Below are 27990 nucleotides of genomic sequence, written 5' to 3'. Positions count from 1 at the left end.
GTCTCCAACACTCTTACAAGTTACAAACATCATTTCTCAATATCCAAACCCTCTCTATATATAGCAGCAACCAGCAAGAGACCACAGAAAGAAAGAAGCTATCTGGGTTGTGTCTACCTTTCCTATCTATCAATCTTTGCTTCTGGGTTTTGTTTACATTCATCATGACATTGAAGGTGTCGACTTCAGCTACTTCCCATGAAAAGTCCAGTCCCAAGTCAGGCTTGGCAAGATTGTGCCGCAAACTACTGTCTCCAACAAAGGCAGAGAGGCCTTCTCTTTCGAATTCGACTGACCCTCCCCCTCCCCCAACCACACGCAGCATCAGCAGCATCAGCAGCAGCAGCAGCAGCAGCAGCAGCGAACTCCAGAGGGTGTTCGTTTACTTTGATGAGAACGGAGATGGTAAGATATCCCCGGCGGAATTGCAGACTTGTGTGAGGGCTGTTGGAGGAGAGCTGTCCGCGGACGAAGCACAAGCAGCCGTGGAGGCTTCGGATTTGGACGGAGATGGACTGCTGGACATTGAAGAATTCCAAAAGTTGATGGAGGCCACAAATGGAAATGAGGAGGATAAGAACAAGGAACTCAGAGACACCTTTGGGATGTATGAAATGGAGGGGTCAGGAGGCTGCATAACCCCCACAAGCTTGAAGAGGATGCTGGCTAGGCTACTCGGCGAGTCTCCCTCCATAGAGGATTGCAAGTCCATGATTCGCAGCTTCGACCTCAACGGAGATGGGGTTCTCAGCTTCGACGAGTTCAGAACCATGATGATGCGCTAATTTCACTCACATCCTCCATCCATTTCTTCCTTTCCTTTTCCTCAATTGATTAAATTCATTCCTTTGCCAGTGTGTGTGTATATATAATAATAACTTGTAACTGAGATTTTTTCATTTGTTTTCGATCATCTCAACTATGATTCTCTTACAAATAAATGAAGAATAAGAATTCTTCTTTTTTTTTTGGCCATGAAAGAATAAGAACTCTTCTAATAACGCCACTTTCTCTGGTTACTAGTTTTTTTGTTTGTTTGTTTGTTTTTTTTTTTTTTTTATGTATACTTATCTAGAATGGTAAGCAGCTGCAACATCTTGACAATAATTGTTTAAGCTAATAAACATGAATTCCATGTAATAGGTCTTACATCTTCTACTAATCTGCATCACAAAACGAAAATCCTTTACAAGTAACAAGGTACTACCAGAGAAGTTCAGCAAGGAAAGTTGCAAACTATAACATTAGCAACCCACTTACAAAGCAGATGCTCAAGTACAACTTCATTTGCACACTTTGGATATAGGAAATCAGGAAATTTCCACATCTTCATATTCCATTCAGGGTAACCACAACTTTCCGGGCAGTAGGACAGTCACGATGTTCACATAACCATATTCCCTGAAGCATATCAATGAGTGAAAAAAATTATATACTATCTAAAGCACCCAAAATTCAAACATTTGTTTTACTAGAGTCGAACAATTATGCAATGGGAACTGGTTGTCCATGATACAACACACAAGAATATGCAAGTGTACTGTGTATTTCATTGGATAATACGGCTTTTGAATATTGAAGCTTTTGGCGTTTAGTTGAGTTTGTGGAAGAGATAAGATAATGCTAGTTGTTTTAATTTAAATTTGAGATAATATGGTTTAGTTTATACGAGAGTCTGAGTTAAATTGAAGCTCTCATTTTGTTGCTTCTCCTACCTCTATATAAAGTGATGTTTTATGGTCTTATAATTAATCAAGAACATACAGTTCTATATATTTGAACTTTTAAGAAAATGAAAACCTTAACCAATAATTGAACATCATCTTGTTAGCCAAGATAGATGTGCAAATTCCAATATTCCTTTGCGCCATAGTAATTAACTCGTTATTGCCTCACCTATCCTTCAGAGGTCAGAAGCTTAGTGAAATTGTAAGAACAAGGCCTGTTTTAATCTTATCTCTCACTCACTCAATACTTTCATCAATTCATACTCAACAACAAGAAATTGCAGCCTGGTATCTTCAAAGTCGAGCTGCTCACAACTAGGTCTGGAGATATGTTTCACCACGCACCAAAACCATTGACTACCTATCTTCAAAACAGTTTACTGAAGACACTTCTAGTCTTTTAATTTACATATTCTGTCTACATAAAAATGTTCAAGGCTTAAGATTCAAGACAAAATTTATGGACAATTCAGTTCTAATAGGGGAGAAAATGTGAAGGGTATTTTCTCAAAACAACTTCTTTTGCGGTTAGAAATTTCTTCAGCACTGTTTTGTGGTTCACCTCCCCTAATCATGATGCAATTTTATGTCCAGGACTTAAATTTGTTGTTCCATTTTCCCATAGCTAATAATTAGTCATTGTCCAAGGAATTAAAAAGCAGGGCATTCATGGAAAATCTTGCCAAGCTCAAATCATGATAACAAGGTTGGGTAATGCAAGCTCTTAACAAATAGAAAACTTCTCAAATTTAAATAATTGGTTTTACGTACCTGCCAGGTTCCCATGTTAAGCTTTCCATTTGTAATTGGAATCCTGCATAAGAACAAGGAACCTTTAAATGCGTAATCCATTTTTAAAGCAAATAAGCAGTTTGAACCAAGCTATTAAGATATCCTTACGTCAGCGCGCAGCCAAACATTGATGATTTGATGTGTGCCGGCATGTCATCTGGGCCTGCAAAGCTTACATAATTCAGTAGCAACAGTTGGAAAAAATTTACAAGCAACCATAAAAATAAAAGCAGAATTACTAATGTCACCAAGGCACAAAAGGGTTATTTGATCAAACAGATTTCCTTTCCTTTTTTTTTTTTTTTTTCATATATGTGTCCGTTCTTTATTAAGGACACATATATTTTATGGCTTTTTCTTCACCTTTTGATCTTGTTCTTGGCAGGGTTAGGGTATAAATCGTCAATTGAGACTCGTTCCTCGGTTTTAACTCTCATGATTTTGAGCTTCCGTTCCTCGGTTAGATTTTAGGTTTTGAACTTGACAGTTTAAACCTAAAATCTAACCTTGAACGATGATTCTATACCCTAAAATATAGAACCCTATACCCTAAAATGTTGAACCCTCTAATAAATAGCCTAAATGACAAAAAATCAACAAAAACCCATGTCCGGTTCTTTAACTCAGACATCCTGCAGAGAGAATTTCCGTGTGTATATATATATATATATATATACACACACACACACCAAGTTAAATTCTTTGATAATTAGTAATTTGGGTTAAACAGAGGAAACCAAAGTATTCCACAGAACAAGAGGTCAAATCCGTGGTCTCTATTTGATCAAATGAATCCAATACTGACCTTCAAGGGTATGCTTCCATGGTGCAGATGATCCCTGAAAATAAACACCAAACCATCACATACCCCATCTCCTTAGAATAACATATGCTGCCACATGAGATGTAAGTATATAACAGGAAAAAAACTAACCTCAGGAACTATTCTATTGAGGAATGTCTCTGTATCATCACGAACATCAGAGTCATAATTCTCATTGATAGTAAGAGAAGCACTTGTGTGGTGCACTGGAATATCATTTTTTTATTTATTTATCCAAAAACGAAAAAGTCAATACTATAAGTCTATAAGGCAGTTTGAACATGAAAAGGGGGCAAATATTAGTTTAGGCTTGGGGCCTTGGCTAACTTACAGAAGAGATGAGCAAGGCCACAGTTGAATTCTGACAAGTCCTGCCCAATTTCCTTCATTATCTGAAATAGAAACCAGTAGATATTATTATAACTACAAATTAAGGTCTAAAAGGGTCACATACAAATACGGGTAACTTTTTTTTAAAATTAATCAACTGTTGTTCCATGAGTTAAAATTCAGAAATAACTGGGTGTCATCCACTATTCACTTGTTTGAAAGAGGGAGAGATGATGAGTGATGAGTACCTTAGGGGTGATGAGATGACAACCCCTCCTCTGGGGAGGTAGAGTTATGGTCTTCTGGGCCCACTTCGGACCAGCCGCCGCCATTGAATTGGGATCGATGGTGCTGGGAGCGCTCACCAAAGAACACTTGAACCGAACCGGAGGAGCCGACACAGACTTCGCCACTGACAGTGCTGACACCGAGCTTTGCATTTGCATGACTGACCCAACAACAACTACTGCTCTTTCTATTTGTTTTGAGCAAAAGCCCAAATCTACAACAATCTTTATATGGCAAAGCAGGCTTTTACACGCCCATCACATCTCTGCCGCACATTGTTCTCTCTGTGGGCCCACTCCTCCTTTTGTAGCCTTTGTGGCCTTGGTTTGGTGTGTGTGGTTGTGCCAAGCCCAACTCGGCCCTATTTGATCAATTTCTTTTTTCGTTTTTCTAAAGGTGGCATTCGATTGGTCTGAATCGAAAATCAAATTTGGATACTTTTGGATTTCAGTAGCTTTCAATTTTAAGTAATTTTTATTTAGGAGGATTCGGATCTATTACCAACAAGGAATAAAATTTCGATGGAAATTTCGATGGAAATTTCGACGGAAATTTCGAAGATTTTTAAATTTCGACAAAAATTAGACGGAAACGATGGAAATTGCTATCAAAATACGGAAATTTTGAATGAAATTTTACCATATATTTATTTAACATATTATCTACTATATTGATAAAAAACATTGAAGAAACCAAATTATATGGTAGTTTCATGTGATATGTGATGAATATAATGCGCGCTGGAGGTAAATACTGTTAAATAAAATTAATATAATGAATAAATAAAATTATTATATTTTTTATACTCTATAATCTATACACTAAACCCAATACTTTATATGTCATAATATTACATTAAACCCCATACACTCTATATTTTTTAAGATATGATATAAAATATTAAGATTTATGCCCTTTAGAGTTTTTAATTATTTTTTATATAGAAATGTATTATGATTTAGGGTTTAAAGATAACTAAACGAAAACCCAAAACAATCAAACGAAACTCCAAGTTTTTTTTTTTTCCAATTGCCCAAAGATCTCAAATCCTAATTGATCCTAAACTTTTTTTTTTCTCTTTTTTTCTTTTCTTTTTTTTTTCTTTTCTTTTTTTTTCTTTTTCTTTCCTTTTCTTTTTTTCTTCTTTCCTTCCTAATCCTACTTCCACTTCTCCACGTGATGGATGGCGTGAGCATTGAGCATAAGTTGTGCAGAACCTTTCTTCTTCCTTTTTGACTTTTTCTTCCTTTTTTTTTTTTTTTTCTTTTTCTTTCATTTTCTTTCCCTCCTGGCTTCCATCTTCTTCCCTTCATTTCTTCTCTCCCAGCCGCCGCGACTCACTCAGCAAGTCAGCATATGGTATAATATCAAACCTCCTTCTCTTCTCTCTCCTCCTGTCCTCCCTCTCCAGCGCCACTCTCTCTCTCCCAAGTCCCTCCCCGATCTCCCTCTCTCCCTCCCCTGATCGATCTGATTTTCTTCCTCCCCACTCTCTTCTCTCTTCTTTCTCCTTCCTCCCCAATCACGCAGTGGCTGAGTTTGTAACTGGCAAGGAGAAGACAGACATAAAAATGGTGGGTTTGTTGCTCGGAACGAAATTTCGGCGAAATTTCGAAAATTTTGAAAATTTCGGCGAAATATTGGCGAAAAATTCATGAACTAGTGTTAAAATTTCCATACCCTCAAAAAATGAAATTTAACTCCTTGATTACCAAAGAATTATGACTTTTAGGATCTACTACCAAACATCCTTTTGAGGACAAAGCTTTTCCTTTTATTACCTTGGTGTCCTTACTGTTTTATGGAGTGGTTCATACTTTTCTGAATTGTGGAGAAACTTTGTTTGTGAAGTCACGTGATGATTTTGCTTTTCCAAAATTGGATGCACGTGCATGGTGGTCCATCTTTTGCTAAAGAATCCAATTGTGCTGATAAGATTCCTGCTGATGGATGCTCTATTATTGCTTAAGTTTGTAGATGAAAATATGCTCCACTACTGTAAAGGTGAAGAGACACGATATTCTTGTTTGAAGTGACTATGCATCCATCATGTTTTCAATGTTGTGGAGTTCTTCATCTGTAAGATTATTCTAGAATTGAGCATCGCTCGCTTCTGCCTGCTCTTTGTCTTCTAATCTTTCCTTTAATGACTCAAAAGTTTATTTAGCTTCTATGCTCATATGGAGTATGGGTCCAAAGGGACTGGTAAGAATTTGCTCCTTCCTGCTATAAAAACTAATATTATTATCTTCTCTTATCAGTGTTAAGTGAGGACGAGTAGCATCAAATCTATCAAAATCACAAATTTGTGCTCCTCTGAATCTTCTTATATGCTCGATTGTAGGAGTCCATCTATAACCTGGAATAGGTGAGACAAAATATCGGCCTTCATCAAAATATGCTATATGATATTCTTCGTTGTGGATGTGGTCTGGAAACCACTCTGGAGGTATGCTTAGGAATGAGATGCTGACATTAGGCCACTTATCTAGATATATGTCTGCAAAATACTGGAACTTAGGAGAAAACTGTTGAAGATTGTCCTGTCTTGAAATAAATAAGTCACTAAGATAACCAAAAGCAAATAATAATTTTGGGGTTACTCGGACTATTTCCTTCTTACCTTTGTGCTTGTAATTAAAATGTCATGGCTCAAAGTCTTGTAAATTAATGCGAGCCAATGCTATGTTGATGTAAGGATGACTACAGTCATAAGATTCATGTTTTACACCAAAACAGGGTGGAAACACTTGAGTGGTAATTTCCATTCCTGGTTTCGGATATGTGATGCTCTGGTACAGTGCTATCTGTAACTCTAGCTGTAATGTTGTTGCTGCTTCAAAATATCCTTCAAATATCTTCTGCTGAATGTGGGAAGGAAGTTGCTGAATTCTTGCTCCAAGTGATGTGAAGTCATCTCTTATGATCTTTGCTGCTGCAACTGGCTCATTACCCTTTTTTGATATATGCTCATTGGTTGTCTGAGTTATGTGGGATGGGGGAGTATTCATCTCTCTCTCTCTCTCTCTCTTCCCCCATTTCATATTGTTTGGCAGATAGTAATGTTCCTCTCTTGTATGATTCAGAACACAAAACATGGAAGCGGCCTGGTGATGTGTCTCGATCGAGCATGCCTGGTATTCGTATTCTGACCAATTAAGAGGACATATTTTCAAAGATGGGTTCGTCTAAATCAAGCAGAAAGTATCAGATGGGTCTATCTAGCTCAGATGCTAAAATTGATTATAGAAGAGGAAGAAGCTTACGAGAAGGCAAAGGAGATTTTGCATGGCATGACTAAGAATAAGCAACAAAGTGCATTGTTAGTGTTTCACATGTGTATTAATTTGTTGTTGTCTGTTGTCTTGCGCTTCAATTTGGGATTATGGTGGAAAGATTTAACCTGTTCTCTCTCTAGTGTGTGACCTGATCTCTCTGATTGATGAATGTAATGAATGCATCAAATTATATGTATTTGGTGAATTGCAGTTAGATATATTGTAATAGTGGAACGTGTATTGCAAAACGTCAGTTTAGCCATTGTTCTGGCTGTAGTTTCTGTACCATATTGTGGCATGGTAAGCTAATGAGAGCTTAAAGGGATCTTCTCTTTAAGTACTTTTGTAATTAAAAAAAACTGTGTTAATTCGTAATTAAAAAGACCAACCAAATCTAAAGCAAAGACATAGCTTAATCATCATAACTAAAAGAAATGAGTTATAAATAGAGAGAGCAAATCCCTTTAAAGAAGGCTTTTTTCATTTATACCATCCAGTTTAATGGTTTAAGTGAAAGCCAAAACTAGTGGTGTCAAGGAGGACGATTCAGCTTAGGCAGTTTAAGTTGGATCCATCGTGTTGTACTTGTGTTGGTTGAGCATTGGCCCATATAGCCTTAAACGGGCTGGTCCATGGGTTTTTCTTTTCTTTTTATTTTTTAGGGTGAGAAAATAGTGCTTAATTTTAATCTCCCTAACTACATAAAAAATTGGGTTTTTTTAAAAGTCCATTATAGAAAATAGGCTTTTTTTAAAGCCCATTATAAAAAATCAGATCTCAATGCAGTCAAGGAATAAAATTTCGGGTTTCGAGGAAATTTCGATTGAAATTTCGACGGAAATTTCGATGATTTTTAAATTTCGAAAGAAATTAGATGGAAATGACGAAAATTGCTATCAAAATACGGAAATTTTGAATGAAACTTTACCATATGTTTATTTAACATATTATCTACTAAATTGATAAAAAACATTGAAGAAATCAAATTATATAGTAGGTTTTATGTAATATAAGGTAAATATAATGCGCGCTAGAGCAAATACTGTTAATAAAAATTAGTATAATGAATAAACAAAATTAGTATATTCTTTATATATACTGTATAATTTAATTATACACTAAAATCTAAACCCTAATACTCTATATATTCTATATACCCTAATACTGTTTATATTCTATAATCTATACATTAAACCCTATATACTCTATATTCTTTAGGATATTAGGTTTTAAGCCCCTTAGGATACTTTTAATTATTTTTTTATATAGAAATGTATTAAAGTTTAATGTTTAAAATAACTAAAAGAAATCTCAAACCTTTTTTTTTTCTTTCCAATTACCCAAAGGCCCCAAACCCCCCCTCATTTTTTTTCTTTTTTTTTTCCTTACTTTTTTTCCCCATGCCTCTCTCTTCAGTTATTTTTTATTTTTTATTTTATTTTTCCTTCCTTTTTTCTCGTGTCTCTTACCTAGCCAAGTTTTGTCTTCACTAAATGTAACAACCCAAATTTTGGCTTATGGTAATTTTGTTACTTAAATTTTTCAAATTTGTTTTAAGGTTTGTTTAAAGGAATTAGAAATTTCTTTAAATTTATTTTAACTAACTTAGACATTTGGTTGTAGTTCTAGAGCTTAGTTGTGTGAAAATGAATTTTAGAAAATGAAAATTCAAGAATTTGGCGATTATTATTTTTTTCAGAATTAAATTATAAGAGTAGGATTTTTCATAATTTTTTTGAAAGCAATTTGACTATTTTTTAGGTTATAGGAAATTAGTACTCATCAATACGAGTCCGTAGAATTTTTCGGTGAATTATTTGGAGTCTCGAGCTATTTTTGGTGAATTTATGAAGTTGGAGAAAATAGAAAATATGAAAATTTCGATAAATTTCGCCGAAATCTTCCCGAAAAATTATTAAACATGTATTTCGATTTCGACACCCTAAAAAAATGAAATTTTCGCCGAAAATTTCAATGTTTAATTCCTTGAATACAGTCTACTTTAATGAAATCACGTAGAAAAATGCGCTGGGCACAGAGCCAGTGCACCCAACTTTTTTTTTTTTCACGTCAAAAGAATTGCCATTGTCCAACAGTGGAAATTATAGTCACTATTGGACAATGGCAATTCTCACTGTGCAACAATACCCAAAATAAAACAACTTATATAAATCTTCTATATTTTATTTTATAAACATGTCAAAAAGAATAAAACCAACACAAAACACAAAAATTCAAACTTTTGGAATAAAAAATCTTAATTTTGATAGTAACAAATAATTGCCATTGTCCGACAGTAATTATCGTCCCAGATAGTTACTTTTCAATCGTCCAGTACTTCCAGATCGCGCCTTTGACAAACTACGGCCTCTATACTTCCAGATCATGCCTTAGACAAACTTCGATCAAGAGGTCGCCGACCTTCTTCAAGACTCTGGTGATGGGTTATAGTAAAGAGAAGAGAGATAGAAATAGATAGAGAGAAGAGAGAGAGAGAGAGAGAGAGAGAGAACATAGGCAGAGATCTAAGAGAGATGATTGTGGTCTCGTTGGCTTTACTCGCCAGACGATGAGGGTTTGATCAGAGAGAGAGAGAAAATCGATATTACTGAAACTGAAAATCGATATTACTAAAAGTGAAATCGATCACTGAAACTAAAAACAATCACTAAAACTAAATTGATTATTGAAACTGAAACGATCATTGAAACTAAAAAATTAACCACTGAAATTAAATCGATCACTGAAACTAAATTGATCACTGAAATTGAATCAAATTCCATCAAATGACTAAATTGCCTTTCTATGCGAAACCCACATAAAATCTTACAAAATAAAATTGAAACATAAAGACCAAATTGATGATTTGACAAAAAGTAATCATTTAGAGTGCGTATTAAGATTTAAGACTTAAAGAGATATGCATATAGAAATTCTTTTTCAGTTGACCGACAAGCTCTATATTTTGTCAGTTTAATACAAGGCTTATGAGTCTATGACAGTGTTCCCACGTCTGCAAGTTGAATATGGCCAAAAAAACAAACTAACTAATAAAAAACACGCAGAAAAGAAAATACGAAATCCCTGGAAGCGGAAAGTATACACAGTATCCCAAGAAAGGAAGCTTCCCTCACGCGCTGAAACCTGACACTCAATTACTTAACTCAACCAAAACCAAAACCCAACACGTACAATTGATGTCATCCTAATACTCATCCTCATCTTCATCTATTTTCAATTTAAAATTGAAAATTGTATTCTTTGGCAGCTGCTTTGCTCAAAACCGTGTTCTCTAATTGTCTGTGTCTCTCTGTCATTCCCAACCCAATCATGTCATTATCATATCCGGCATCCCATAACTTATATAAACAAGTGCTTCCTCCACGTTTGTCTCCAACACTCTTACAAGTTACAAACATCATTTCTCAATATCCAAACCCTCTCTATATATAGCAGCAACCAGCAAGAGACCACAGAAAGAAAGAAGCTATCTGGGTTGTGTCTACCTTTCCTATCTATCAATCTTTGCTTCTGGGTTTTGTTTACATTCATCATGACATTGAAGGTGTCGACTTCAGCTACTTCCCATGAAAAGTCCAGTCCCAAGTCAGGCTTGGCAAGATTGTGCCGCAAACTACTGTCTCCAACAAAGGCAGAGAGGCCTTCTCTTTCGAATTCGACTGACCCTCCCCCTCCCCCAACCACACGCAGCATCAGCAGCATCAGCAGCAGCAGCAGCAGCAGCAGCAGCGAACTCCAGAGGGTGTTCGTTTACTTTGATGAGAACGGAGATGGTAAGATATCCCCGGCGGAATTGCAGACTTGTGTGAGGGCTGTTGGAGGAGAGCTGTCCGCGGACGAAGCACAAGCAGCCGTGGAGGCTTCGGATTTGGACGGAGATGGACTGCTGGACATTGAAGAATTCCAAAAGTTGATGGAGGCCACAAATGGAAATGAGGAGGATAAGAACAAGGAACTCAGAGACACCTTTGGGATGTATGAAATGGAGGGGTCAGGAGGCTGCATAACCCCCACAAGCTTGAAGAGGATGCTGGCTAGGCTACTCGGCGAGTCTCCCTCCATAGAGGATTGCAAGTCCATGATTCGCAGCTTCGACCTCAACGGAGATGGGGTTCTCAGCTTCGACGAGTTCAGAACCATGATGATGCGCTAATTTCACTCACATCCTCCATCCATTTCTTCCTTTCCTTTTCCTCAATTGATTAAATTCATTCCTTTGCCAGTGTGTGTGTATATATAATAATAACTTGTAACTGAGATTTTTTCATTTGTTTTCGATCATCTCAACTATGATTCTCTTACAAATAAATGAAGAATAAGAATTCTTCTTTTTTTTTTGGCCATGAAAGAATAAGAACTCTTCTAATAACGCCACTTTCTCTGGTTACTAGTTTTTTTGTTTGTTTGTTTGTTTTTTTTTTTTTTTTTATGTATACTTATCTAGAATGGTAAGCAGCTGCAACATCTTGACAATAATTGTTTAAGCTAATAAACATGAATTCCATGTAATAGGTCTTACATCTTCTACTAATCTGCATCACAAAACGAAAATCCTTTACAAGTAACAAGGTACTACCAGAGAAGTTCAGCAAGGAAAGTTGCAAACTATAACATTAGCAACCCACTTACAAAGCAGATGCTCAAGTACAACTTCATTTGCACACTTTGGATATAGGAAATCAGGAAATTTCCACATCTTCATATTCCATTCAGGGTAACCACAACTTTCCGGGCAGTAGGACAGTCACGATGTTCACATAACCATATTCCCTGAAGCATATCAATGAGTGAAAAAAATTATATACTATCTAAAGCACCCAAAATTCAAACATTTGTTTTACTAGAGTCGAACAATTATGCAATGGGAACTGGTTGTCCATGATACAACACACAAGAATATGCAAGTGTACTGTGTATTTCATTGGATAATACGGCTTTTGAATATTGAAGCTTTTGGCGTTTAGTTGAGTTTGTGGAAGAGATAAGATAATGCTAGTTGTTTTAATTTAAATTTGAGATAATATGGTTTAGTTTATACGAGAGTCTGAGTTAAATTGAAGCTCTCATTTTGTTGCTTCTCCTACCTCTATATAAAGTGATGTTTTATGGTCTTATAATTAATCAAGAACATACAGTTCTATATATTTGAACTTTTAAGAAAATGAAAACCTTAACCAATAATTGAACATCATCTTGTTAGCCAAGATAGATATGCAAATTCCAATATTCCATTGTGCCATAGTAATTAACTCGTTAGTGCCTCACCTATCCTTCAGAGGTCAGAAGCTTAGTGAAATTGTAAGAACAAGGCCTGTTTTAATCTAATACTTTCATCAATTCATACTCAACAACAAGAAATTGCAGCCTGGTATCTTCAAAGTCGAGCTGCTCACAACTAGGTCTGGAGATATGTTTCACCACGCACCAACACCATTGACTACCTATCTTCAAAACATTTTACTGAAGACACTTCTAGTCTTTTAATTTACATATTCTGTCTACATAAAAATGTTCAAGGCTTAAGATTCAAGACAAAATTTATGGACAATTCAATTCTAATAGGGGAGAAATGTGAAGGGTATTTTCTCAAAACAACTTCTTTTGCGGTTAGAAATTTCTTCAGCACTGTTTTGTGGTTCACCTCCCCTAATCATGATGCAATTTTATGTCCAGGACTTAAATTTGTTGTTCCATTTTCCCATAGCTAATAATTAGTCATTGTCCAAGGAATTAAAAAGCAGGGCATTCATGGAAAATCTTGCCAAGCTCAAATCATGATAACAAGGTTGGGTAATGCAAGCTCTTAACAAATAGAAAACTTCTGAAATTTAAATAATTGGTTTTACGTACCTGCCAGGTTCCCATGTTAAGCTTTCCATTTGTAATTGGAATCCTGCATAAGAACAAGGAACCTTTAAATGCACAATCCATTTTTAAAGCAAATAAGCAGTTTCAACCAAGCTATTAAGATATCCTTACGTCAGCGCGCAGCCAAACATTGATGATTTAATGTGTGCCGGCATGTCATCTGAGCCTGCAAAGCTTACATAATTCAGTATCAACAGTTGGAAAAAATTTACAAGCCACCATAAAAATAAAAGCAGAATTACTAATGTCACCAAGGCACAAAAGGGTTATTTGATCAAACAGATTTCTTTTTTTGTTTGTTTTCATATCTATATATATATATATATATATATATAGTCTTTCTCTCTGCAAGATGTCTGTTCTTTACTACGGACACATATATTTTATGGCTTTTTCTTCACCTTTTGATCTTGTTCTTGGCAGGGTTAGGGTATAAATCGTCAATTGAGACTCCTTCCTCGGTTTTAACTCTCATGATTTTGAGCTTCCGTTCCTCGGTTAGATTTCTGGTTTTGAACTTGGGAGTGTAAACCTAAAATCTAACCTTGAACAATGATTCTATAACCTAAAATATAGAACCCTATACCCTAAAATGTTGAACCCTCTCATAAATAGCCTAAAAATGACAAAAAATTAACATAGCCTAAAAATGATAAAAATCAACAAAGACCCATGTCCGGTTCTTTAACTCAGACATCCTGCAGAGAGAATATTTTTGTGTGTATATATATATACACAGACACACACCAAGTTAAATTCTTTGATAATTAGCAATTTGGGTTAAACAGAGGAAACCAAAGTATTCCACAGAACAAGAGGTCAAATCCGTGGTCTCTATTTGATCAAATGAATCCAATACTAACCTTCAAGGGTATGCTTCCATGGTGCAGATGATCCCTGAAAATAAACACCAAACCATCACATACCCCATCTCCTTAGAATAACATATGCTGCTACATGAGATGTAAGTATATAACAGGAAACAAACTAACCTCAGGAACTATTCTATTGAGGAATGTCTCTGTATCATCACGAACATCAGAGTCATAATTCTCATTGATAGTAAGAGAAGCACTTGTGTGGTGCACTGGAATATCATTTTTTTATTTATTTATCCAAAAACAAAAAAGTTAATACTATAAGTCTATAAGGCAGTTTGAACATGAAAATGGGGCAGATATTAGTTTAGGCTTGGGGCCTTGGCTAACTTACAGAAGAGATGAGCAAGGCCACAGTTGAATTCTGACAAATTATCAGTGTTTGTGGGAAAATCCACATCGATCCGAATAGCCAATCACGGCTCGACACGTGGCTGGTCAACACCCATCTCGGAGTTGACTTTCTATAGTCAAACTTTGACCTCCACATCATCACTGGTCAGCATTTCCTCTACCAGCTCGGACCGAATTTCCACGCCGGGCCCACCATGTTCGGTCCGAGCCGAACCGATGATCTTTCAATGGATCGAGTGTCCATCTCACCACGGTCATTCCGGTTCGGCTCGGCTCGGCACAGGGCACGGTCTCTTTTCGAGTTCTGGCGTCGACCAGTTAGGACTCGGAAGGACCCCAGTCTACTGGATCGGCTCGGTCTTGAATCCCATGCCCGATCCGATCACACATGGACTTTATGTCTACGCATAAGAACATGTGCTTGTATCGGCTCGGCTCGGCTCTCCGCCGCCATTCCCGGGAAGATCACGCTGGGACGAACCGCCACACTTAAATGCACCTGACACAAATCTTCTGACAGAGGGGATATCAGGCTTGCATTCATGACTACTGGAGCAGTCTGCCTGAACCTTCCAGCCTTGCATTTAATGGAGCATTCAATGCAGCATTGAATGCTGAAGAAGCAGGCAGCTGAGCATGCAACTAGGTCTGACCAGGTACGTGGGTCTCTGGCAACCATTCATTCACATGCAGGTATCTTACTCATTAAGGTTTCCTTTACTTATATATATCAAGTCATATGTGCAAAAACTAAGACTACGCATCTACACACAAAACACTTACACAAAATTTCCACTCTCCCAAGAATATACCCAACTTGCTGAGAATAACCCAGAACATTTGCCTTGTTCTTCCCTTTCTCCCAAGTTCTTCCTTTGTTCTTCCTCATCCACCATCAAATACCATCACTGACTTCATCATCGGAGCGTGTTTGGCTGGTACCACACCGGTCCATCTCCCTTGACCTTGTTTCTCTTGCAGGAAGATCTCAACCAGCATCCACTTCATCATCCAGCAAAGCACCTGATCAGCCAGATCAGCTTATCTAAGTTGTTGCATCTACCTTACGAGAATTTGCATCAACAGATTGGCGCCGTCTGTGGGAAGCCGACTTCAGCCGTTGTGTTCATCACTGCAAGTGCTAAGCCCCTCCTTCACATAAGTCATCATGGCTACCATCTTTCGGGACACCAGCTCTTCCTCAGGAGCATCTCAGAATGATGAACAACATCAGCCTGAGACACCTGAAAAGACAAGGGGAGCACAACCCCCCAGGACATCCAAGTCCAAAGGTCCCTCCAAAATCCGAGCTGCTCACAAACTCCTTAAGGAGAGCCAACGGCACCTGGCCGCTGAGAATGCACTTCTCAAGCAGAATAATGAGCTGCTTGCGAAGCAGGCCGAGCTGGCCGGCGAACTTGCACGCCATCGTGCTCGGCTCGAGAATAGTGGGGGTTCGGGTTTCCAATCGCGCCGAACCCGAACCGAGCAGGAGGTCCTTTCACCATCTCCTTCTCGGCAAAGCACTCCTGCCGAGCCGAACGACCAGACCGATCGGCAGGACTCGGATCACGTCTTCCCGGGCTTCGAGGACATGCCCCCGGCCGAACAGGCCGAGTGCCTGAACGCCCACCGTCTTCTTCAGCGAAAACTGGCGGCTTTCGGGAAACGTGTCCCCAGGAATTCGAGCGGAGACCGTGCCGACCCGAATACAAACCGACGACTCCCGGCCCAATCAAGGTTGGGGGCCAACAGTCCAGCCGGTTCGGATGAAACCAGGGTCCCGATTAGGGATAGGCTCGGCCCCATCATCAGCTAGGATCCTTCCCCATCAGGAGCTCACTCAGGGAGACGATCGGTGAGCGACCGACTGGGATCGACTATGATCATGTCGGATCGACGACCGGCGAGCGAGAGGATCACTCGCCAGCCGGTGAGTGAGAGACTCGGTAACCAGGCCGAATGCTCGGGGGAAAATGCGGCCGAGCCGACCCCGCCCGACGTGGAAAATCTTGTCCGGACTCTGGTCCAGGACCAAATCCGGAGCGTCCACGATCGGCTCGGCCACGTCGAGGTCTCCAGGGGGTACACCGGTAGGGCCGACCACGGAGAGGAACTCCCCCTCCCGTACACAGCAGAATCCTGGACGCTGAGGTCTCCCGCAACACCAAACCCCCCAAGATGGATCAGTACGATGGGACCAAGGATCCCTACGACCATCTTGACAGCTTCAGATACGCCATGGAGGCCCGCCAGGCATCTGAAGCCACGAAGTGCAGAATCTTCCCTTCGACCTTGAAGGGCTCGGCTCGGGGTTGGTTCCGAACCCTCCAACCGAACTCCATCGACTCCTTCTCCGACCTCCGGAGGGCCTTCCTGGCGAGATATCGGGTTGTATCCGAACGACTCTACAACTTGAACGATATGTCGCTCATTAAGCAGCAGGAAGGGGAGAGCCTCAAGGCCTATCTGATCCGCTTCAACATCGAGTATACGAAGTGTGACGATTGCGACGATAGGTCAGCTAAGAACGCCCTCATGCAAGGTCTGCACGCCGGGGGACTCCGCTCCCACCTAATGAGGAATCCTCCCTCCACTTACGATGAGCTCTCTGCCGAAGCCACTAAGTGGGCGAGGGCTGAGGAGTGGGATGCTCAGGTGGAGGCCCTGAACCCCAGGCCGACCTCGGCCAAGAGGAAGGAGGGAGAGGTCGCAACTCCCAAACCCCAGGTCCAATCCAAGAAGACCAGGACCGAGGAGCCACGCCAACTTCTGGGTAAGGGACCCAAGTTTGTCCAGTACACGGAGTACACTCCCCTCAATGCCGGTCTGGAGACAATCTACTCCAATGTCAAGGACCAACTCCCAGTTGCAAGGGAGATCAAGGGACCACCCCCAGACAAAATCAAGGAGGGCGTCTTCTGCAAGTACCACTCCAATCACGGCCACGTCACGGGTGATTGCTACGCCCTCCGCGACGGAATTGAGACTCTTGCCCGGGCGGGTAAGATCAATCAATTCCTGGCCGGTGGACCTAGGGTACCCAAGGCCGCGCCGAAGAAGCCCACCAACACCATCGAGGTCCAGGATGCTGCCATCGGATCAATCGGCGGGGGACCAACCTTCGTAGGGAGCTCGAACCGATCCCAGAAGGAGTATGTCAGACAGGCGGCTCAAGCTCACGAGTCCCTGTCGATCCAGGCAGGTCAGCCCAGCACTTCCAAAAGACAGCGGAAGGACTGGGCGCCGGTCACCTTTGAGCCGAACGAGGCAAACGAGATCATCTTCCCCCACTATGATCCGGTCGTCATAGTGGCTGAGGTGGCCGGGACAACCATCGCGCGCTCCTTCGTCGATGGAGGGAGCTCAGTCAACATCCTCTACCACTCTGCGTTCGCGCAGATGGGCATCTGCGAGGATAAGTTGGAGACCGATACACCTGCCTTAGTCGGGTTCGGGGGAGAAGTGGTTCAGCCCCTCGGACACATCTACCTTCCCCTTTCGCTCGGGAAGGGACCGATTAAGAAGACCTGCATGACGTACTTCATTGTCGTCAAGCGGCCGTCAGCCTACAACATCATTCTGGGCAGACCGGCTCTGGTCGACCTTGACTGCATCGTCCATTACGCCAACCTCCTCATCAAATGTCCGGTGGGCGACGACTGCATCGTCATTCAAGGAGATCAGTGCTCGGCTCGGTCATACTACGCCGCTTCGATCAAACAGAAGGGTCAGCTGCCGAACTCGCAGGAACTTGACTCCATCGCCGATTCGGGCAGATGGCCGAGGGCGGAGACATTCGACTTCACTTCCGAGCCGAGCTCAGATTCTCGGCCCCTTCCCGCCGAGGCTTGGGAGGAAATGCCAATCTCGGACGAGACACCGGATCGGCTCGTCCGAGTGGGGACTCAGATCAGCCTCGAGCAGCGCTCCGCCATAATTGACTTCCTCCGTGCCAACGCGGAAGTGTTCGCCTGGTCTTACGATGACATGCCAGGCATATCGTCTGACGTGATCACCCACAGGCTGAACACTGACCCAGGATGCAAACCGGTCCGTCAGAAGAGGAGGTCATACGATCCGGTCCGATACGCCGCCATGGCTGAAGAGGTAACCAAGTTGCAAAACAATGGGTTCATCCGGGAGGTCAACTACCCCGACTGGCTTGCCAACGTGGTCATGGTAAAGAAGAACAATGGGAAGTGGAGGATGTGTGTGGACTTCACCGATCTGAACAGGGCTTGTCCCAAGGATAGCTTTCCCTTGCCCAGAATAGATCAGCTCGTCGATGCAACAGCAGGACATCAGCTCCTCAGCTTCATGGACGCCTACTCTTGATACAACCAGATCCTGATGCACAAGTCCGACCAGGAAGGCACATCTTTCATAACGGATCGCGGCATGTACTGTTACAAGGTCATGCCCTTCGGCCTCAAAAACGCCGGAGCCACCTACCAAAGGCTGGTCAACCACATGTTCAGATCCTCCATCGGCAAATCCGTAGAGGTTTACGTAGATGACATGCTGGTCAAAAGCATCAAGGCGGACGATCACGTCAGGGACCTCTCAGACATGTTCGGAGTCCTGAAGGAGTATCAGATGCGGCTGAACCCAGCAAAATGTGTCTTTGGGGTTTGGTCAGGAAAGTTCCTTGGCTACCTGGTCAGCCAACGGGGGATTGAGGCCAACCCGGAGAAGATCCAGGCCTTGATCAACATGAAGTCTCCAAGGACACGCAAGGAAATCCAGAGTCTGACTGGAAGAGTCGCCGCCCTGAACCGGTTCATCTCGAAGTCCACTGACCGGTGCCTCCCTTTCTTCAAAGCCTTAAGGGGAGCAGGGAAGAGCATAGAATGGACCCCCCAATGCGAGCGGGCTTTTCAAGATCTGAAAAGACACATGGGGGAACCTCCCATCTTATCCAAACCAGAAGAAGGTGAAGAACTTTTTCTCTACCTCTCTGTCTCTGACTCGGCTCTCAGCTCAGTTCTAGTGAGAGAGGTCGGCGGTGTACAACACCCCGTCTTCTATACGAGCCGAGCCCTCGCCGATGCCGAGACCAGATATCCAAAGTTCGAGAAGATGGCTCTCGCCCTGGTCAGCTCGGCTCGGAAACTGAGACCCTACTTCCAGGCTCATTCAATCGTTGTCTTGACGGATCAGCCGCTCAGACAAATCCTGGCAAAACCCGAGACTTCGGGTCGGCTCATCAGGTGGTCAGTTGAGCTCGGCGAGTTTGACATCATCTACCGTCCCAGGACGGCCATCAAAGGTCAAGCCATGTCGGACTTCATCTGTGAGTCGACCACCTCGATGGAGGATCCGCCGCGCACCGACGCTATGCCAGCGGCGTCTGATCCGAACTCAAACGGCGATCACGGCCAGGTTGACCTCCTCACCTGGACCCTCTATGTGGACGGATCTTCCAACACCATGGGAAGTGGAGCCGGGCTTGTTCTGATCTCCCCAGAACAAGTTGTGATGGAGTATGCCCTTCGCTTCAGATTTCAAGCGTCCAACAATGAAGCAGAGTATGAGGCTCTCATCGCCGGACTCAGACTGGCAAAGGAGCTCGGCGCAACCAAACTGAACATCTTCAGCGACTCCCAACTCATCGTCAATCAGATATTGGGAGAGTATGAGACTCGAGAACCTAGCATGACTGCCTATCTCGAGAAGACTCGTCTGCTGCTTGGGAACTTCCATGAGTACAAAATATCCCAAATCCCGAGGGCAGAGAACTGCAGAGCCGACGCCTTGGCACGTTTGGCTTCGGCCACAGACACCGGATCCGCTAGACACGTTCCAGTTGAAATCCTGGACAGACCTAGCACCGCCGAAAACGAGGTCACTATCATACAGACCGAGGCCGAGCCGAACTGGATGACGCCGATCATCACCTACTTGGTCTCCGGAATCCTCCCCCCAGAGAGGGACAAGGCACGCCTCATCAAAACAAGGTCGGCTCGGTTCAGCATGATCGGTGGTCAGCTCTACAAGAGGAGTTTCTCCCTGCCTTACTTGCGGTGTGTCACTCCCCAGGAAGGTCAGGATGTACTGAAAGAAATCCACGAGGGGATATGCGGAAACCACTCTGGAGGAAGAGCCCTCGCCTACAAGACGATCCGGCAGGGCTACTTCTGGCCGACGCTGAACAAAGACGCGGATCATCTCTCTCGCGCTTGTATCAAATGCCAGCAATTTGCCGCAGTCCCCCATCAACCTCCCCAGTTGCTGACCTCCATATCCAGTCCCTGGCCGTTCGCGCAGTGGGGACTCGATCTGATCGGCCCAATGCCGAAGGCGAAAGGGCAAGTCACCATGGCTGTGGTAGCAGTCGACTACTTCACCAAGTGGGCCGAGGCCGAACCCCTGGCCACAACCACAGCCGAACGGATGGAAACCTTCGTCTGGAAGAACATCATTTGCCGGTTCGGCATGCCGCACACCATCATTGCGGACAATGGCAAACAGTTCGACTGCAAGAAGTTCAGGAGCTTTTGTTCACGTCTGAACATCAACTTGCGCTTCACCGCGCCTTACCATCCGCAGTCGAACGGACAGGTCGAGGCCATCAACAAGATCATCAAGAAGACCCTCAAGACTAAACTGGATAATGCTAAGGGGAATTGGCCTGAACTCTTGCCAGAGGTGCTTTGGTCTTACCGAACTTCCTATCGCAACTCGACGAAGGAAACACCCTATGCATTGGCATTCGGAACTGACGCCGTCGTCCCGGTCGAAATGGGGACTCCTTCATTCCGGACCGGCACGTACAAACCCGAGACCAATGACACCGGTCTTCGGCTCGGCCTGGACATAGTCGAGGAGAGGCGAACCAACGCCAATCTCTGCCGAGCCGCTTACCAAAAGAGGGTAGCCAAATACTACAACCAGAGGGTCAGACCCAGGAGCTTCGGATTGGGCAGCCTCGTCATGAAAAAGAATCCCCTCGCTGTCAAGGAGAGCTCATTCGATCCGAACTGGACCGGACCATACAAAATCACAGGCATAGTCAAGCCTGGCACTTACAACTTGGCCACTCTAGCTGGTAAGCCTCTCAAGCATAGCTGGAACGCTGAACACTTGAAGACTTATTACCAGTAAAAATGTAGTTAGGATCGGGGACTGTCCGACCTAACACCCATTCCAATCAATGAAAAGATGAACACATTTCTACTCATTTTTCTTCTTATTTTTCGAAGCAAACACTGGGGACTCTACTCCTATACACTTCCAACAAAGAGGAAAGATCTAAGTGTTTCCTTCGAAAAAATAGTAAACACATGTGCCGAGCCGAAGTGCCATTCTCGGCCCGACGCTCGGTGCATTACAGACTCATCAGGTCTATAAACTCATGTGTCGAGCTGGCGCGCCATTTCCGGCCCGATGCTCGGCATATTACAGACTCATCAGGTCTATAAACTCATGTGTCGAACTGGCGCGCCATTTCCGGCCCGATGCTCGGCATATTACAGACTCATCAGGTCTATAAACTCATGTGTCGAGCTGGCGCGCCATTTCCGGCCCGATGCTCGACATATTACAGACTTATCAGGTCTATAAAAATCCCTGTCCGAGCCGAAGTGACTTCCTACAGTCCTAACGTTCAACAGGATATTTTTAAAAGAAAAATATACACTCCAACCAAAACTTTCATCGTGCATGCCGAGCCGATCTGAAAGTAGGTTTGAATATTTTTCTCAAAAAAAACCGCATTCCTAAATACCTCAATGGGTATGCCGAGCCCATTCGGAATCACTAGGGTTGTTAAATTTTTACTTATCTTGGTTATGCTTATCAAGCTGATCCGAAGACAAGTTTTAATTTACCATTACCATTCATTTTCATTACGATCGGCATGCCGAGCCGATCTCAAAATGCCTTGGTTTTTATTATGTCTTTCACTTTTATCATTTTCTTGTCCATGTGTTATTAGTTTTGTCTTTTAGCTTAATTTCCGAGCCGAACTGACAGCAACTTGTATCATATAAAGAAAATACTGATAAATAAATAACATAAAACCAAATACAAATTGTTCCAAAAACAATTAAACCCGAGCCACACTTCGGCTCGGGAACAAAAAACAAAAACAAGACAACATAAGAGTTAAACAAAATCAGCTATCATGCAGATCGCTCGGCAGGGCCCTCTTGGATCGGCTCGGTAGACTCCTCAGGCGTCTCCTCGCCAAGCTGCACCACCTCAACCCCGCCGATCTGCATCTCATCATTAGGATCGGAGTCGGGGACTGCGGGAATCGGGTTCGGCTCGTGTGCAGGCGGTGGAGGATCTTCCGGAGTCGGCTCGACTTCGGCGCGGACTTGGCGATCGGAGGGAGGAAGCTCATCCTGTTGACTTCCCTGGGTGTCTTCATCGTCATCGGACTCGCCAAGGAATGAGACATCCCAGTCCGGCCTCTTCGATTTGATCGCCTCCAAGAGCTCCTGATACCCATCAAAATGGGCATCAGCCAGTGCCTGGGCGCTCGGCACTTCAGCTCGACGTCGGAGTTCGGCATTTTCGACCCTCCGTTCGGCAGCTTCGACGTCTCGCTGGAGATCGCCGACATAGTGCCTCAAGTCAGCCACATTTTGCTCCGAGGATGCAAGCTCTTTGCCGAGCCGAGCGACCTCCTCCTCCTTCCTGGCCAGCCTGGACTGCAGACCTTCTGACCGTTCGCGCTCGGCATTGACCGTCCGCTCGGCCTCGGCCAGCTTCTCTTTTAGCTCCAGGATTCGTGCCCGAAACCTCTCCAGTTTCGCCTCGGCATCGACGGCGGCCTTAGCAGCTTCGAACTGCCTCATGGCGAGCTGCAAGAGAAACATATCTGTTACTAATCCGAACCGAGCGAATAGACGAAATCCGAAGTAAAAGAGACTTACCAACATGGCCTGGCGGGATGCGATCAGAGCCTGGTGGCCGAAGCCCGGCTCGCCATGATCGGCCCACAGCCCCTCCTGCACCCTCGCGGTCATCACGCGCTTAAGGCCCGTGACGAACGGCTCGAGGCCGGGGTCTACCTCCACCGCCTTCAGGGGCGCCGAACCAGATGCTCCGGCACCAGAACCGCCGGGTTCGGCCCGAGCCCTCTTCTCCACCGGGGCCTCGGTCTGGGGAGCTTTCCTCTTCTCTGCTTGCCGAACCGGTCTCGGCGCAGGAGATCTAGGCTGGGCTGCCGCTGGGGCAGGAGCCTGGACCGGCTCGGCAGGGGGCCGCCCCGCTGCTTTCTTCTGGACACTCCGAGCCGCCCTCCTCCTAAGGCGAGTCTCCAGTTCGGTGGGCGCCATTCCCCTTTCGGCCCTAGGATTCCACCTGGGCACAAACCAGGAGATCCCGCTCGATCGGATCTGAGTCTCCCCGAGCAGGAACTTGGTTGACAAGTACTCTGCCGGTGAGTCCCTAATCGCGGCGATCTGGTCCTTGAGTTCGCCTCGGAGCTTGTACTTGCCCCAGCTGACTGCAAAGGCGAAACCAAAAAGGGTTAGACAGAGGAAAAATGCAATTGTTACAAGACATAAGCAAATTGTCCTCGGATCGGCCCCAAACTCCCAATGCCCACCTGGGATCCTAAAGGCTCTGGGAACCCGAGCCGAAGTCATTCTGTTCGGATCGACGAATTCCCAATCCCCAGAGACAAAGAAGTATCTTTTCTTCCATGTCTTCTGGGAAGAGGGATTCCCACCGAAGAGTGGCCCCGAGTACGCCTGGAGGTTGTAGAATCCGAGCTCGCTCTGCTTCGACCTCAGCGCGTAATTGCAAAACAGGATATCCTTGTGTGGCACACACTTGTGCACTTTGTGCCACAAGATATGCATGGACAGGATGATCCTGTATACATTCGGGTTCAGCTGGTGTGGCGCCGCGCCGATCGTCGCGAGCCAGTCCTGCAGGAAGGTATGCAGGGGAAGCCGAACCCCATTCTCAAACATCTCCGGGTACATGGTCACCCATCCTATCGGGGGTCGGCTCGGCTTCTCCCCCTCGGTCGGCAACCTCATCAGCACGGAGTCGGGGACTGAGTACCTATTCCTCAAGTCCCTGAGATGGTATTCGGTCATCTCGTTGGGGATCTGGTCGGCCTTCCACGCCAGTTCCTCATAGAAGTCCGGGTCGACCGGACTCCCCGTCACTCCCTGAGCCGAGGTCGAAGCCTCGTGACCCCTATCCCTTTCATCCGAGCCTGAAGTGAGTCTGCTCGGGATAATGGCGATCGGCTCGACGTCGAGAGGCTCTTCGTCGCCTCCTTCGGCCGTCCCTTGTTCCCAATCGGAACTCAGTATCTCGAGGTTTTCTTGATCCCCTCGGGCTCGGCGCTCTCCACCTGGATTGCGATTCAGTGCCGAGCCGGCCTCGTCCAATTCTTCGGACAAGCCATCCCAACTCGCCTCACCCGCAGGTGGGCTTCGGCTCGGCTCGGCCTCTTCCGCAGGTGGGCTTCGGCTCATCTCGGCCTCGCTGTCTCCTTCAAACGCCTCCCCAGAGCCGAGCCGATCACTCGAGTCGGATCCAGACATCACTAACAGTTTCTCTTTTTCTCTCTCTTGCTTTTTGGATCAAAAGATGTCCTTTTTCAAGAACACCAAGAACACACACCCAGAAAACCCGAAATGCAAAAAACTCAGAAAGGAGGAGAATCACTTACTGGTTTTCCTCCGCCCAAAGTTTCCGCCCCAAACACCCTCGGAACCACCTCGCCTACCGCCGTACGTGGTCGGATTCGAGATCGGACAACTTCGAAGACGATGGTGAGAGAAAGAAATTTGCGGTGAGAGAGAGAGAGTTTTCGCAGAAGAGAGAGAAGGTCTGAAGGTGAAAGTGAGGGAAGAGAGAGGAACCACCACTTTTATACCCCCATACAAACCGATCTCAACCCTTCATTTCTGGCGCTTCACATGCCAGATCTTGACACCTGTCAAGCATTCAAAAATACCCATAATGAGGTGACCCTTACGTTCCCCCATGCAGAAATCAAACGTCCCTTCACCTGCCCCTGAGATATTTTGGACAATCACAAGTCGTCATGTGTTCGGATCTTCGAGAACATAGATTTGTAGGGTTCGGCTCGGATCGAACAAAGTGTTATCTTTGGGAAAATCCTTACATCTCAACTTCCAATCCATCACTGTCTGCTCGGATCGGAAGTTGGGGGACTCCTGTTTGTGGGAAAATCCACATCGATCCGAATAGCCAATCACGGCTCGACACGTGGCTGGTCAACACCCATCTCGGAGTTGACTTTCTATAGTCAAACTTTGACCTCCACATCATCACTGGTCAGCATTTCCTCTGCCAGCTCGGACCGAATTTCCACGCCGGGCCCACCATGTTCGGTCCGAGCCGAACCGATGATCTTTCAATGGATCGAGTGTCCATCTCACCACGGTCATTCCGGTTCGGCTCGGCTCGGCACAGGGCACGGTCTCTTTTCGAGTTCTGGCGTCGACCAGTTAGGACTCGGAAGGACCCCAGTCTACTGGATCGGCTCGGTCTTGAATCCCATGCCCGATCCGATCACACATGGACTTTATGTCTACGCATAAGAACATGTGCTTGTATCGGCTCGGCTCGGCTCTCCGCCGCCATTCCCGGGAAGATCACGCTGGGACGAACCGCCACACTTAAATGCACCTGACACAAATCTTCTGACAGAGGGGATATCAGGCTTGCATTCATGACTACTGGAGCAGTCTGCCTGAACCTTCCAGCCTTGCATTTAATGGAGCATTCAATGCAGCATTGAATGCTGAAGAAGCAGGCAGCTGAGCATGCAACTAGGTCTGACCAGGTACGTGGGTCTCTGGCAACCATTCATTCACATGCAGGTATCTTACTCATTAAGGTTTCCTTTACTTATATATATCAAGTCATATGTGCAAAAACTAAGACTACGCATCTACACACAAAACACTTACACAAAATTTCCACTCTCCCAAGAATATACCCAACTTGCTGAGAATAACCCAGAACATTTGCCTTGTTCTTCCCTTTCTCCCAAGTTCTTCCTTTGTTCTTCCTCATCCACCATCAAATACCATCACTGACTTCATCATCGGAGCGTGTTTGGCTGGTACCACACCGGTCCATCTCCCTTGACCTTGTTTCTCTTGCAGGAAGATCTCAACCAGCATCCACTTCATCATCCAGCAAAGCACCTGATCAGCCAGATCAGCTTATCTAAGTTGTTGCATCTACCTTACGAGAATTTGCATCAACAATCAGTCATTCCTCACTCAGTGTAGCTTTGCTGTTCCCATTTTATCTGTTTCATTTCTGTCCCCTACCTATTGAATAAAATGACATTTTCCAATTTAGCCTCATATATGGTATAAGCTATTAGGAAAAAAGATTCTTTTGAATGTCTTCATCTTCTAAATTTGATTCATGATGGGCGCCGTCAAATAATTGGAATAATAAAACATTAAATGCAGGACACATGTTATTAAAATAGGGACATCAGAGCTGCTCTGATTTCATGTTTCATTTCCATTTGATCTGCATCAATGTCCTTCCAATCAATTAAATTTAGGATTTGGCAATTTAATTTGTTTGGTCAGATCTTAATTATCATGTTGAAGGTAAATCATAAGGAAAATCACATTATTCACAATAGGCACTTCGGACAATAAACTATTTTAGGCATCCTTGGAGGAGTGACACTCTTTGGGAGCTTGGCTTAAACATTTAGAGTTTTCTCTTTTCTTTCCATTTATGTTTCAATTTGTAATGTTGTTTGTAACTTTTATGGCTATTGAGTAATTTCTTGATTTGGGGCTAGGGCCAACTATGTTATGACTTTGTGATTTGTGAAATGTGAAATAATGCCTATTTGGATATATATATGTAATCTCTAACCCAACTATGTAATGACTTTGTGATTTGTAAAATAATGCTTATTTGGGTATATATGCTATAATGCTAGTTTAATGATCATGGCTTGTATGTATGAACTCATCACTTGTGCATATGAGAAATATTGTCATGTAAAAATTGGAGATTGATGAACTTTAGTTTCTAAAGCATGTTGCATAAGAGTGTGGTAATTTAAAAGCACCTTAGTTGGATTATTTTAATTGCTTGCACTACAACAAAAATGTCGATAGATATCAGTCGTGGACTGATATTTATTTGGGTAGCCGCCTGATATAGCGCGTCGTGATATCTAATGATCACATTTTAGATATCAGTTTTAAACTGATATGTAAACATTGTTTATATATCATTTTTGATATTATTACTGATATCTATAAAATCCGAATATCAATAGTTCTAATCAATACATATCGTATTTGAGGTAGAATATGATATAAAACCATGATATCAATATCAGGTTTGAGGTAGAATATGATTTAAAATCTTGGTATCAATATCAGGTATATGATAAAATCTGATATGTAATCTCGATATCAATATCAGGTATGAAACATACTCTGATATCTAAATATTGTTTATATATCAAGTCTGAGAGAGAATCTGATATCAAAATGACATAACATTTCAGTTTTTAGACTAAAAATGATTTGGAATGTATGATATATATTAGTTTTTTTTTCACCTAAAAATGATATCAATGAATTAAATACAATTGTGCCTGTATTTTGAAATGGCCTGAAATTTGTGCAAGTATAAAA

At 43.4% G+C, this 27990-nt stretch overlaps 4 protein-coding genes across 4 annotated transcripts; 2 read left to right on the top strand and 2 right to left on the bottom strand.

Moving 5' to 3' along the window:
• The first annotated feature begins 9 nt into the window (after window positions 1-9).
• On the top strand, window positions 10-961 carry LOC147273345 (putative calcium-binding protein CML19). Its single transcript, XM_086228626.1, has one exon. The coding sequence runs from the start codon at window positions 165-167 to the stop codon at window positions 783-785; it is 621 nt and encodes a 206-aa protein (XP_086084752.1). The 5' UTR covers window positions 10-164; the 3' UTR covers window positions 786-961.
• A 134-nt stretch (window positions 962-1095) lies between these two features.
• LOC147273344 (uncharacterized) lies at window positions 1096-4169 on the bottom strand. The gene is made up of 7 exons (XM_086228627.1): window positions 3921-4169; window positions 3674-3734; window positions 3454-3548; window positions 3325-3358; window positions 2628-2682; window positions 2499-2541; window positions 1096-1401 (listed from the first exon to the last, which is right to left on the bottom strand). The coding sequence occupies exons 1-7, from the start codon at window positions 4116-4118 to the stop codon at window positions 1330-1332; spliced, it is 558 nt and encodes a 185-aa protein (XP_086084753.1). The 5' UTR covers window positions 4119-4169; the 3' UTR covers window positions 1096-1329.
• A 6442-nt stretch (window positions 4170-10611) lies between these two features.
• On the top strand, window positions 10612-11588 carry LOC147273343 (putative calcium-binding protein CML19). Its single transcript, XM_086257435.1, has one exon. It carries the CDS (start codon window positions 10792-10794, stop codon window positions 11410-11412), a length of 621 nt encoding a protein of 206 aa, XP_086113561.1. The 5' UTR covers window positions 10612-10791; the 3' UTR covers window positions 11413-11588.
• A 135-nt stretch (window positions 11589-11723) lies between these two features.
• On the bottom strand, window positions 11724-14421 carry LOC147273342 (UPF0047 protein C4A8.02c-like; the record flags this gene model as incomplete). The annotated part of the gene is made up of 6 exons (XM_086228204.1): window positions 11724-12029; window positions 13110-13152; window positions 13239-13293; window positions 13991-14024; window positions 14120-14214; window positions 14340-14421. Coding segments are annotated over 6 exons (381 nt in total), but the record flags the coding sequence as incomplete, so codon positions are not given.
• Between the last annotated feature and the right edge of the window lie 13569 nt (window positions 14422-27990).

Source organism: Dryas octopetala, chromosome 9 (genome assembly GCF_963921425.1).
Source record: "Dryas octopetala chromosome 9, drDryOcto1.1, whole genome shotgun sequence".
In the NCBI taxonomy this organism is placed as follows: Eukaryota; Viridiplantae; Streptophyta; class Magnoliopsida; order Rosales; family Rosaceae; genus Dryas; species Dryas octopetala.
This window is presented reverse-complemented; position numbering and strand designations above follow the sequence as displayed.

Coding starts and splice junctions, on each gene's coding strand:
- LOC147273345 (XM_086228626.1), top strand. CDS start 165: ATGACATTGAAGGTGTCGACTTCAGCTACTTCCCATGAAAAGTCCAGT.
- LOC147273344 (XM_086228627.1), bottom strand. CDS start 4,118: ATGCAAATGCAAAGCTCGGTGTCAGCACTGTCAGTGGCGAAGTCTGTG. Junction 3,735..3,920: donor GTCATCTCATCACCCCTAAG/GTACTCATCACT, acceptor TTTCTATTTCAG/ATAATGAAGGAAATTGGGCA. Junction 3,359..3,453: donor TCAATAGAATAGTTCCTGAG/GTTAGTTTTTTT, acceptor GTTTATTTTCAG/GGATCATCTGCACCATGGAA.
- LOC147273343 (XM_086257435.1), top strand. CDS start 10,792: ATGACATTGAAGGTGTCGACTTCAGCTACTTCCCATGAAAAGTCCAGT.